The sequence below is a fragment of the Lagopus muta genome, chromosome 14, assembly GCF_023343835.1.
Source record: "Lagopus muta isolate bLagMut1 chromosome 14, bLagMut1 primary, whole genome shotgun sequence".
Classification (NCBI taxonomy): domain Eukaryota; kingdom Metazoa; phylum Chordata; class Aves; order Galliformes; family Phasianidae; genus Lagopus; species Lagopus muta.
Genome location: NC_064446.1, coordinates 2,343,040 through 2,356,073, shown reverse-complemented (window position 1 = coordinate 2,356,073; position 13,034 = coordinate 2,343,040). Strand labels below are relative to the sequence as shown.

The 13,034-nt window shown below is 48.0% G+C and overlaps 1 protein-coding gene across 1 annotated transcript in view; it reads left to right on the top strand.

Annotated features, from left to right (window-relative positions):
- The window catches only part of CTNNA1 (catenin alpha 1), a 106,432-nt gene that overhangs the window by 91,122 nt on the left and 2,276 nt on the right, over nt 1-13,034 (top strand). The window contains exons 12-17 of the mRNA XM_048961083.1: nt 1,804-2,004; nt 3,016-3,167; nt 5,791-5,901; nt 7,702-7,883; nt 8,655-8,760; nt 12,325-12,459. Coding sequence (XP_048817040.1) covers nt 1,804-2,004; nt 3,016-3,167; nt 5,791-5,901; nt 7,702-7,883; nt 8,655-8,760; nt 12,325-12,459 — 887 coding nt within the window. The remainder of the gene's footprint in view (nt 1-1,803; nt 2,005-3,015; nt 3,168-5,790; nt 5,902-7,701; nt 7,884-8,654; nt 8,761-12,324; nt 12,460-13,034) is intronic.

Genomic DNA, 13,034 nt, shown 5'->3' with positions numbered 1-13,034 from the left:
CACTTTGCTGCTGCCGGTGTTCCGTTCTGTGTTACCTTCTGTTGCTGTGAGATTTTTCTCCTGCTCAGCAGCACCAAGGCTGATGTAGGACAGCTCTGTAACGTCCCTGAAGGTGGTGGTGCTGAACCCATGTGTCAGCATTTCCCTGCCCTGCACCTTGGCCTCAGCAGATGGCATTTGGTGCCGGACACCCATGGCCTGTGTGCCTGTAGGACAGGTAGGAGTGTGTGCACTGCCAGCACGGAGCGGCGTCACATCTCATCTCCTGTCACCCAGCTGCAGAGCAGGAGCAGAGTGGATGCCTCTGACAGTCCTGCGCTTCCCCACAGCTTTGCAGGCTTCCTCTCACATCCTTCTGGCGTTTTGCATCTGCAGAAGGCATTGAGTGGTCGGCAGCATTTGAACATCAGTTCTCGTTTCGCCCATGCCCTTTATTAAAGCCCATATCATCTGGAGAAGCTCTTAAATGATCTGTGGCTTACTTTATTCTTTTAGGAACTCAAGCAATAAACATTGTGTTATTTGGCCTGACACTGATGCTTTTCTCTTCGCCTTTGTAACTTGCAGGGCTGTCTCTTGCTTTAATTCTGAGCCTGTGCGTGCTCCTTGCCGGGGCTGTTGCAGCACGGCTGCCTGCTCACTGAATTGTCAGATCACTAACAAACCTGCACTTTCCTCTTGTAGGGCCACATCCTGCCCTCAGCTGAACTTCTGCAGGCTGAGTTCCTTCGGAGGTGTTTCACAAGTGCACTGTTTGTCCAGGCTGCTTACGCAGGTCTGGCAGTGTTGCATCTGGCTCTGCTAATTTTATGTAAATTGGGCAGAGCTCTTCCAGCAGCAGTCCTTCCAGCCAGTTCTTACGAATCCTCCCTCAGCTCCATGTGCTGCTCATCTCTCCCAGCTCGTGCAAAACAGGGAATAGAAGCTGGAAATGATCTAAGGGACAAAGCAGGGATGCTTCCAAGGAGGCATCTTACGATGTTGGATTGCAGTGTCAAATCATTGCTCCTGATGTATCAAAGAAGTGTTTGACAGAGTTTGTAAGAGCAGAGTTTGTGAGTTCTGGGTAGGTGTGTGCTGATGAGCACCCAAACCTCTCCAGGCATTTTCAGAAATCTCTTGAGGGTTTTTACTCATTTGGAACCTCTTGAGCTTGATGAGCAAAGGAAAACATGTCTATTAGAATGTATTTTCTTAAAGCAAATTACAAAAGGAGGTTTTATGGCTTTCTGTTTTCTTATGAGGCAGTGAGTACTCCACTGCTGGAACACTTTTGGCATAAATCAGTGCACGTGTTACCTGTCTTAATGTGTGCAGAGGGCTAACAGTGTGATACCATCCCATGGTGTGTGGTTGTAGGAGAACTCTATGTAGGAGGCCAGAAACGTGCACCCAGTGCCCCTGTCTGTCAGGGCATCAGTGGGTGAGGTGTGGCCTGGGCCACGTACGTGCAATGACAGCGGGAGTGGCTTGCAGGTATTTGGAACAAGGGCTTTGGCAGCCCAGAGCTGGGGTATGGGGAGAAACGAGTTGAGGGAAGCTGCAGCTGAAGCCAGCTTTTGTGTTGGCAAAGTTGAGTACAGAAAGGGGACGAGAGGTTTGGATGCCTCCAGATGAGCGGACCGCTGGTTCTTGGTTTGGACAGACAGCTGTTTGCTGGTTGTAGCAAGCTTAAAAATTAATGCTTTACAGCAACTAGCTGGAGGTTTTTTAGAGCAGGTCACACGCTGAGAAATTGTAATGCTGATGTACACGACAGAAAAGAAGATATTACCATCTAAATCCTCCTTCTTTTACCACCAGAGAACCATATTTTAGAAGATGTAAACAAATGTGTCATTGCTCTCCAAGAAAAAGATGTTGATGGTTTAGACCGCACAGCTGGTGCAATTCGAGGACGTGCTGCTCGAGTCATTCATGTTGTCACCTCTGAAATGGATAACTACGAACCTGGAGTCTACACCGAGAAGGTGCTGGAAGCCACGAAGCTGCTGTCCAACACAGGTAAGGCAGCTCTTCCAGGACCCTGGGTTCACGCTGCTTCCAAGTGGGTGGGCAAACGGACAGCAGCGTGCCCGTGAAACCTGTTAAACACTCCATTTACATACTGTAATGAAAATTAGTGGGAGTTATTTGCAGAGCTGTTGCAAAATGAGAAAAGTAATTTTGCTTTGTTGACTGGCTTAAAACTCAGCAGCACAAAAGGTCTCCCTGGCTGTGCTGGCTGTCAGCCTGAGCCGAGCCAGGTGGCAGTGCCAGGAATGAGTCCCAGACAGCAAGCCAGGGCTTGTGGGCACGCCGGGCATCTTGCAGTGCTGTACCACGATCTGGAAGGGTTTCTGCTGCATTGCCCCAGCAGAATGAGTGTGCATTTACAAGCTATACAAAAAAGAAGCACTGTAGGTCCCAGTCCCCCGTGCCATAGAGTAAATGTGGGTGTTGCTGTGAACTGGCTGGTAACATCCATCTAGGGTCAGAAATGGTTCTGGGCGCTTCAATGAGTGCTATGCTAAGGATCAGTTGCTGTTTTTGTTTTAATTACAATTTTGATGAAGAATCACAGGTGGCACTGAGGAGCCAAACAGACTGCAGATGGCTCTGAGATGTTCTTCCTGGGGCACAGAGGTGCAGGCTGCCCTGCTCAGTGCCTTGCTCAGCCCCGTCCTGGTGATGGTAACGTGTCCCCACAGTGTCTAGAGGAATGTTAAACAAGTGCTTAACGTTGTATCCCATAGACTGTAATTGCTTCCCCAGGACTTTGCTCTTTGTGCACTAGGAGGGTGGGATAAACTTTTCACTGTGTGTGGGGGAAGAAAACAAGTAGCAGCAGAATAAACACAAAGTGCAGTGGAGATAGGACTGAAGCAATGGTGTTGGTGTTCATTTGTAAGAAATGTTTCCAATTAAAAGGGAACTATTGCACACTTTCCAGCAACAGTTAACAGCACACCTCACCTATGAGGGTATCTGTGTTACTGGGTTGGAAATGACGGCTCTTCTGTGCTCTTAATACAGTTATGCCACGGTTTACTGAGCAAGTAGAAGCTGCTGTGGAAGCTCTGAGTTCAGACCCTGCTCAGCCAATGGATGAAAATGAATTTATCGATGCTTCGCGACTGGTGTACGATGGAATCAGAGATATCCGGAAGGCTGTATTGATGATCAGAGTGAGTGTCACTTACCTCAGCTGCTTTCAGTCTCTGCTCACTTTCCCCCAGTTACAACACATCAATTTTATTCCAAGCAGACAGCGTAAGATTTTCATTTAGCTCATGTTAACGTTCTCAGTCTTAAAAAGTGCTAATCACTCTGTGGAGTACTTCAGAAGTGCGTGTTGACTCAGATTCATTAAACAGATCTGAGCATCAATGATAGCCTTGAGTGGTGATGCTAAATACCCTTCACGCATCTTTTATAAAATCATGTTAATGCCTCGTTTATTAATGTGCTAAATCAGTGACCTTTGATTTAACAATTGCGGGTGAATTCCTACTGTAGATGCTTTTTCATGGTTTAAGAGCCTCAAAGTAAAGCTTAATGTTTCTTTCTTAAGTAAATTTTGAGAATTAATGCTGGTTAGCTGAAAATGGGTTTAGAGGAGCTCAGTCTGTAGTTCTCTCCAGGTTTCTATAGCTTGTATTCATTAATTGGCTAACCTCGTTAAAAAGAGAGCGGCTCACAGACCTGGGGGCAGCAGCGAAGGGGCAGAGGAGCTGCTGCAGTTGTTTGGAGGGATGCAGAGCACAGCTCTGGCTGAGGCCGGCCTACGGGCAGATCTCTAGAGCAGCATGGAGAAGAGGGGCAGGAGCCAGGCGCAGCAAACAGAAGTGAGGAGCTTTTATTCCTCGTTTGCTTTCCCCTGTGCCCCCCGACTCCAAGCTGAATGCCTCGCAGCTGAACTCGCCGTGTCTTTCACAGCAACAACCCATGCAGATGCATCTCGGTAGATTGACAGCGCACAGCCCCACAACATATGTGATTACAGTAACCATTGCAGTTCTGTCTTCCATGTTTGCTGCTTAAAGCAAAGAATCAGATAGAAAATCAGAAGAAAAGCTGACAGCCACATATGTGCTCTCCGTATAATTCTCTTGTATTTACGCTCGGGATTTATAGAGAGCCAACATTATATGAAGATATCAGTGCTTTCCTGCTCCGCAGACGAGCTAATTGGATTCACCCCCTGCTAGAGTCCTTGTTATTCAGGACATGGGAGCAGGGCTGCCAATTGCACGTCGGCAGTAATTAGCAGAGCTGGCAGTGCCAGGACTGCTGACATTTCCCCCTGTTGCTGATGTCAGGGTGCCAGTCGCTGGCGGCAGCACACTGCTGACACATTGGCAACCTATAAAAAAAGTCAAGGTGTTGTTATTTGTTGTCCAGAGGGCTGTAAGGTGTGGAATGCACTTAGATAAAAGAGAAGGTGCAGAACCCCCACTTCCACAGGCCGGGGGCTCTGGCTGAGCGCAGGCACGGCCGCCCGGCAGCAGGATGCTGCACAGCATGGCTGGGGCAGCACGCTGGCTGACCCTGAGCCCCGGGGCTTGCTGCTTGGAAACCAGAAGGAAAAGTAATTTCTTTACCTGACTTTTGTGCTTCTGCAGCCTGTTTTCAGAAGTAAAATCTCACTCTCTCTGTAGTTATTGAAACAAAGCTCTTTGCCCTCTGGTCCCCAGGCAACCTCCTGTCAGCCCCAGAAGAGTCTTTGCCCCCGGGCTGTGGGACGGACAGGAAGAGAAGGGGCTCTGGCATTGTCAGCATCTTCCTAAAGATGTGGCAGAATGGGTTTGGGGGAATTTTTACCCTTTTCTTAAAACACTGATACACCGATGTACTCAGCACTGTACGTCCCTGCCCAGTTCTTAAAGGCATGGGCAGCAGCTGGGGCCCAAATAGTCTGCGTCTCAGTTGTCAGCACGCTCAGCCATCTCTGCTTTTTTGCAACTCTTTTCATAAGTGTTTATATTTTAAGTATATTATGAGATGTCTGCATCAGTGTCAAGGAACAAGTTTATGAAATTGAGCATGGGAAAGAAACCTGAAGAGCAAGGACTTTGTTTGCGTTTTGTCTATTGATCACAGTTCGTGGCATTGATGAGCAAAGTTCTTTGTTGATCCAGCTCTGCAGAATTACCATCAAGTTCTTAGCAGAGATGCATGCAGTATGTTAACAAACATGCTGTTTGAACTGATAAGCTTTGTAAAAATGTTGCCAGCCATAGACTGGCAGTAGCAAAAATAAATTCGAGGCGAGCAGGAAGTAGGTCAGCTGGGTTTAGCCTACAGCATAAAAGCTGGCCCTCACTAGCTAAAAATTTTAAGTTTCTCCTGGGGGATAAGACTAAATTTCGATACATTTTGTCTGTTGTTAATTCAGTCGATGCTTTGATTCATAATTGTGCTAAAGACGTCTGTGGTTGTGAACCAGGGCTTCAAGTTGTATGTAATTTTAGCTTCAGAATGTCAAGCGAAGCTTTTACATTTATCAAAGTTGCAAAAGGTGATGTTCATTTTGGAAAGACTTTTTCTGTATTTCAGCTCCTCTGTGCATTTGTGTCCTCTGACAAATCTCAGATGTTCAGTGACTGCTCAGTAATTTGGGGGATTTCTACCGTGTTTAACATGAGCACTCAGCTGTGCGTTCCACACTCAGGCCTGATGCACCTTCCTGCTCAGAACATTGAGTCATTCTTACCTTTGTTTGTTTCCATTCTCACAAGCACGGCGTTCTCTTTGGTTTTAGAGCCATTCAAACTGCTGTCTGATCTTGGTGCACTTCTCTCCCCTCAGACCCCCGAGGAGTTGGATGATTCCGACTTCGAGACGGAGGATTTCGACGTCCGAAGCAGAACAAGCATTCAGACAGAAGATGACCAACTCATTGCTGGACAAAGTGCAAGGGTAAGGAAGAAGTCGGTGTGTTAGCAGAGCCTGTCCTGCTTTCAAGAAGCAGCTCAGCTCGTATTGAAGATCCAGGTTAAATGTTGGTGGAAACGTCAGATCAGAAAGCAGCCGTTCTGTTTCCAGTTTCCTTTGGAAAAGGAGTTCAAGTGAGATGCAGCAGTGCTGGTGGACGGATGGCACGAACACTTGTGTGTTGTTGTAGGCGTTCTGAAAGATCAGAATGCTTTTCATACTGATGAGCTGCTCCAGAGAATCACACACAATCACAGAATGGCCAGGGTTGGAAGGCACCTCCAGGATCATGAATCTGCAACCCCCCGCCACATGCAGGGCCACCAACCTGCACATTCAATACCAGCCCAGGCTGCCCAGGGCTCCATGCAGCCTGGCCTTGAACACCTCCAGGGGTGGACGGGGCATCACAGCCTCTCTGGGCAGCTGTTCCAGCACCTCACCACTCTCATAGTGAAGAACTTAACGGTTGGACTGGATGATCTTTTAGGTCTTTTCCAACCTTGGTGATTCTATGATTCTATGAACTTCCCCCTGACTTCCAACCTAAACTAGACACTGTAGGCACTGCCCTTTAGTTAGGCAAGGAGTGTGTGCAGTAACATACAGGACAGGTAATTGGGTCGTGTGGCTCTTAGTTACAACAGGCAAATACTGACTGTGTGGGCATGAAACTTTGCAGCTCAGGCAGTTTTTACAAAAGGTCTTCTTATGCAGACGTTTGGCCACTGGGCCTTTAATCAAGGCGATGTGGAAAGCAGCTGGAAAATGAAGTAATTTAAACTAAGTGAATTTCCTATGACTGTTAAAAATGAAAGCACTGGTACGTAATGCATAATCATTAACAGGTGATAGCTTAAAATTGGTACATGGAAGGAAAAGCAGGCCTTACCTGTGTTCTTGCTTGACGTGCTCCCTTCTGGATCAATAGCAATTTATCCTCTTGGGCAAGTGCCACAAAAGATTTTTCTGAAGGCTCTTTTTGCCCACAGCCAGACAGGAGTGGTGAGGCCTTATTTATCAAACTGCCACATTGGCTTTGGAGCCCTGCAAACTCCGAGTGCTTTTGTGCTCTCCCTCCTGGGGCTGCACCCTCCATTCTGTGCGCCTCCCCTCCTACTTACATGCAGACATTTCTCATTCACCTTTCAGCACGGTGCTGCCAGATGCATTTCACCCTAAAGCTCCTTTTCACCTGCTGCTGGAGGCACCAATGCTCCCAGTATTTATGAAGGCAAAGGCACTGAGGCTCGTACAGGCCATAAACCTATGCTAGTAGATTTTATGCAGGAGTAAGCACATATTCTTTATTTCCACTTGCACTTTTCTCAGCATTCATGTTTCAAAATAGCATTTTTTGCCAGATCCATAATATTTCCTTTGTGCATTACAACACTGAAAGATACCCACGTGGATCCTCCTTCCAAAACTCTTTCATTTAGAGAAGAGGCAAGTCCCTCCTCGCCGTGCTGCTGTTCTTTGATGGATGGTAACATGTGGCAAACATGGTTGGAGTTCACAGTTTTGCCATGCAGACGCCTGTGCTTTGGATGTCAGTTTGTCTGTCCGGGCATTTTTTCTTCTTTAGTGCTGGTAGTAATTCATACAGCATAAACTTTGTGTTCAAAATGGAAGGAAATCATTTTGGAAACCCCCTAGGTAGAGGATTGCTATTAAAGTTTTATCCCCCATCTACACAACTTAAATTGGTTATCAGTGAAATGTTCCACAAGGCCTTCTGCACTGCGGCTGGAGGAGGCTCTGTGAGAAAGCTCTCTCTTTCAGGCTATCATGGCACAGCTCCCTCAAGAGCAGAAGGCCAAGATTGCTGAGCAGGTAGCGAGCTTCCAGGAAGAAAAGAGCAAATTGGACGCTGAAGTATCAAAATGGGATGACAGCGGTAATGATATAATTGTTCTGGCAAAACAAATGTGTATGATTATGATGGAAATGACAGACTTCACCAGGTGAGTCTTCTTAATTTGTGCACACAGCACCTTCCTTCAGAACTGCCTGAGATGGGGATCCTTTTTAGCAGTCCTGCTTCTTGTAATTTCCTTTAAATGTTAACCTGTTAAAGGCTGGGTGTTAACCTGGGAGAGGCGTTGCTGTGCAGTGATGCGGTGTAATGACTGTTCAAATTGATCTGTAGATGCATGCAGTTACTGCCTGGCATTCTTTATTTCTTCAGGGTGATCTGGTCCCAAAGAATACATGTATATGTATATATATATATATATATGCAACTAAACATATATATAGTTGTTCAGTTCTTTACAACATTAACTTCTATGGGCTTCTTGGTATTGCTGAGCTGCAAAAATAGTTCCTCACACAGTTATTTGCAAAAGAAAGAGTGTTTTTTTGATGGCTTTTGAAATCCATTTACTAGACTTCATACAACACTATTTCTTAAACTTGATGTTGCGTTCCATGCAAATTACAAATCTGTCTTCTAAAATGTTATCTCTCATCATAATTAGTTTGCTTGAAACAGTAAAGTTTTAAGATGTTTTTATTCCTGCATTTAATCTGAACGTGGGGAGAGGCTGCGGGGGGGATCTGCCTGGGAGGTGCTTGAAGAGGCAGTAATGGCTGCTCCTGTGACCTGCCTGCTTGTGCAGCCTCATTTGTGCTGTCGGGTGTGTTTGTGCTGTAATAAGCAATAGAAAGTGCAGTGTCTTGTTCAGTCTTGTGTTTTTCTGATGCTAGGAGGTGTGATCCGTTCTGTTTTACAGAGGTAAAGGTCCACTGAAAAATACATCAGATGTGATTAGTGCAGCCAAGAAGATTGCAGAGGCTGGGTCAAGGATGGACAAGCTGGGACGCACTATTGCTGACCATGTAAGTTGGAGGTCATTTTCATAACCCTCCAGCACAAATGAGCAACAGCAGATCTTTCATACTGCAGACATGATGAATGCAACGTGTGCTTACTTGTGAGGTCCGGGCTGGTTTTCTGAACTGAATGTCCAGAGTTGCATGGTACTCTTCTCCTGCTTGCTGCTCTCCTGCCACCCTCAGCAGTGTAAGCAGCCAGATTCATCCAGCCATGAAACCTGCAGCTCCCTGGCTTCAACCAAGCACCTGCAATCTGACAGCCCTGCTGTGTGCCACGCAGCAGCCAGGCCAGTGCCTCTAAGTGAGCAGGGCTGAATCAGCTCCTGTTGTTTTCATCGTGCTCGGGCTGCCCAACACTTCCCAAAGCAATGACAAGGCTGTGTAGCCATGCTGTAATTACTGCACGTGGCCTATTTGCACAACCTGTAATATTATTTCTGAGGCAGCTTTTTAATATTGAAGGATTTTCAAATGCCCCATGGATGAATGGTGGCCTCACCGTTCATGTCAGATCTGCCAGCATTATTCCTTCTGTCCAGCCAGAGCTGATGGAGATGTGGAGCCAGGAGTGCTGGGTGCTGTGCATCATCGCAGGCTGTGGTGCAGCTGCTGTGCTGTGTGCTACAGAATTTGGAAAGAATTCTGAAGGACTGAGCGTGGCCAGCTCAGGGTTTCTGCAACGCATCCTGTGCCACTGCACAAGCTGGGCTGGGCCAAGCAGAAACACCTTTGGTCTCAGTCCACACCCAAATAGCAGACATAATAATGCTCTGCCTTCAGAAGGTGCCCTGAAAGGCAAGTAGGTGAGGTCTGAGATCATGACTGCTATGAACTGTGCTTTGTGCAGCTGTTGCTTGCTTTTCAGTCTTGCTCTGAACGTAATTGATAATTCCAGGCTTCTAATGAAGCCGTCTTACTCTGGAATTAAATCTTTGTAATGCAGATCTCTATTAAGTGTTGCATCAGGAGGACTTTGTGCTCACCTCAGTGTATTAATGGTGCAGTGAAAAACGTTTGATGAGGAGCAAAAGTGGGAAAGTGTTGTTTAAAATGGGGCTCCTTGCTGTAGCACTCTGCCAGCTGTATTTCTGGGGATCAGGTGCCATTGCTGCCTTAGGGAAACGAGGCGAGGAGCAGTTTGTGTTGGAGACCGTGGGGGATCTTGGGCTGAAAGTTCACAGTGCTCCTTTTTCTAGTTCATGTGTTTTACACAAACCTGGTGTATGGGTTTCTGCACCGAGCAGTGCTGAAAGAGAGGAGGAAGGCTAAATGGCTGCTTTTAGTAGGCATCAAGTCGGTGGAAATGTAAAAGATGAAGCACAGGTCAGGAGATAAAACGAGCAGGAAAGCCCAGTTAGTCACTTTGACAGGAATATGGCTTTTTTGTGACTCCACACCCTGCTAATACATCCTCCTTACATATTTCATTAGATGTGCTTACATGCTCTGTAGAAGCTCGCCGTAATGTAGACACAGCTGACAGAGGACTGCGTGCAGCCACTCTGCCTTCCTGTCACATGGCTGTGAGCAAGCAGAGCTGTCCTCGCGTCCTGCAGGCCACGTGGCAGTGGTGAATCACAGCCCTGGTGTGAGCATGTTGGGGCTCCCAGCTCCTGCTGCCAGCCAGCTTTACAACACAGTGCCTTCAAAACCATAAAAGCTGTTATCCCAGCTATTTCATGTCTGCTGAGAAGCATCTAGCCATCAGCCTGCAGCTTTCCATAGAGGTATTCCATCCTTCACTCAGAGTAGCAGCCTGCTTGTTTTGAATGGGAGAATGTAAAGAAGTTATGAGTACAACACAAACGAAAATGATTTGCAGCAGGACAGCGATTCTCCGTTTTGTTTTTTTTAATGTAGAAATACTTAGAAAGGGAAAACCCACCCCGTTGTGGTGCTGTGTAACGATGGGAGGCTGCCCAGAGCCACATCCAGCCTGGCCTTGAGTGCTGCCTTTTATCTTGGGTAATGTCTCTTTGCAGACATCATTGGTTTTTGAACTGAATTCTCCGCTCTGCTCACAGAATTAGTGCACACCCTGTAGGCTGTGGGTTTCCCAGTCATGTCATATTGATGTCTACTATTGAGTAATATCTCCTGTCCTATTTTTTACTTCCCCACTGCTCTTTGGTTGCCTCCTGCCACCACAGGTGAGCACGCAGCAGGCTCTTAGTAATTTCCACCCATACAGCACCCTGAGCTGTGCACAACCCCCTGCCACAGCGCAGTGTGCATGTGTCAGCACTCAGCCTTAGCTGAGCTGCTCGGGAGATGGAGAGCATTTCCCAAATGCTAATGGCAGGGTTTCATTAGCTCTTTGGCCCACAGTGTTTGTGAGCTTTCTCTAAAACATCTTGCACTGCTGGCTGCTATTGATTCACTTAAGAAAATAACCAGCAGACCTCACCTCTTTGTTATTCAGTTTTCACTTCGCTGATGGAAACCAGGAGGGAGCTGCAGGTGCCTCACTGTGTCCTTAGCTTGGCTGGGGGGCACGAAGGTGACTGCTGCCACCCCGACCACAGAATCACAGTATCACAGGGCACCACAGGGTTGTCACAGGTGCCTCCACGCTGAGCTGCCCCAGAGCTCTTCCTCCACAAAAAAGATGCTCCAGGCCCTGATGCTCTTTGCAACCCTCCACTGCGCTCTGTCCAGAAGATGTGTTCAACTGGAGGTCCCTGGTGGCAGGCAGGCTCAGAGAGCTGGGCTTTTCCTTTCTCTGGCAGGCGAGGATGGGCCATGAGGCAGTAGGCAGTAAGCCTGACTGCCAGCAAGGCTTTAAGCAGCAAATCGCCACCACATGTGAAGTTATTTTTCCAAGCCCACCATCTCTGTGGTCAGTCTTCATTTGACGGCGCCTCGTAGCACATCGGTGTTGGGGTGCAGTGTGTGGGGTGGGCAGTGCTGTTCGACCTCTGGTGATGCTGTGTCCCCACCACAGCTGGGATGGCACTGCAGCTGCTTGTTGTGCAGAGGTGGTACTGGGAAGTGCTGGGCAGTGCTGTGGGGCATTGGAGGGCGTTTGGGTTCCCTGTGTGAATATGTGGGGTGCTGGAAAAAGCAAAACTGAAGAAGTTACTCCCATGGAATGGCTGAGTGCTTCAGCAAGCACTTGAGCAATTGTATTTTGTGCCAGGTGAGAGATCTCACTTCCACACTGCTGCAGTGTGGGAACAGCTGTCAGGAAAATACCTGTTTTGTGGGATATCATCAGGTAACTGTTGGGTTTATCATCTGCTAGCTTATGGCACTTAAGGCTAGGAATGGGGGCTGGGTTAGTAGCAGCTACCTGGAATCTGCAGTCCTTGCTGCTGCTTCTGTCCAGCACAGAGGGAAGGCTGTGGGAGCCAGCTCAGCAGCCTGCAGGAGCCAGGTGCCTTCCCTATCTTCCCGGGCAGCTCAGGTTCCCACTGCCCTATTTACTGCTTGTAGGGTTTGTGTGTATTTAGCCACGTATTGAACAGTTGACTTCAGAAAGCCAAAGCTAAGAAGTGCAGCAGTTAGAGTGGCTGAGCTGCAGCTCTCCCATCCCCACGCCAACCTTTGCTGTCTCTCTCCCTGCAGTGCCCAGACTCAGCTTGCAAGCAGGACCTGCTGGCCTACCTGCAGCGCATCGCCCTGTACTGCCACCAGCTCAACATCTGCAGCAAAGTGAAGGCCGAAGTGCAGAACCTCGGAGGGGAACTCGTCGTGTCTGGGGTATGTAGGGGTGTGGCTCTGCATGGTTCTTTCCTCAAGGGTAGCAACTGCTCATTAATGTTTGAAAGGAGAAAGAGTACAGAAAGAGAAGGGAATGCTTCTCTTTTCCATACTCAGCAGTGTTTGAGGACAGGTTCGCTTTACTCCGTGCGATCTGCCGCTGTTCCAGATGGTATTTCACTATCAGGAAGGTTAAATCACTTCAGTCAGCGCAGCTGAACCCACCCGAGTATCTGCAGAGTCCTGGAGCACACGGGGTCCTGTAGTGCCCCCAGAGCTGCTAACATTTCTGAGCAGCCGTGCCCTGAGCAGTGCAGGGGTTTCAGCAGCTCTGAACTCTGTCCTGGGCTGCCCTGCAGCCATTGTGTAGCACGCAGTTGTTTCACTGCCCTTCCTGAAAAACTTCCTCCTAAGAGGGAGCTGAGGTGGCTCTCTGGGAGGGGGAGAGCAGAATGCACTGTGCCCGGCTGTATTCTTTGCCCTGGTTGGTTATGTGTAACCTGCAGTGCTTTTGCCCATCCACCTCCTGGGATGGGGATGGAGATGGAGGTGAGGATGGGATGGAATGAGATGGG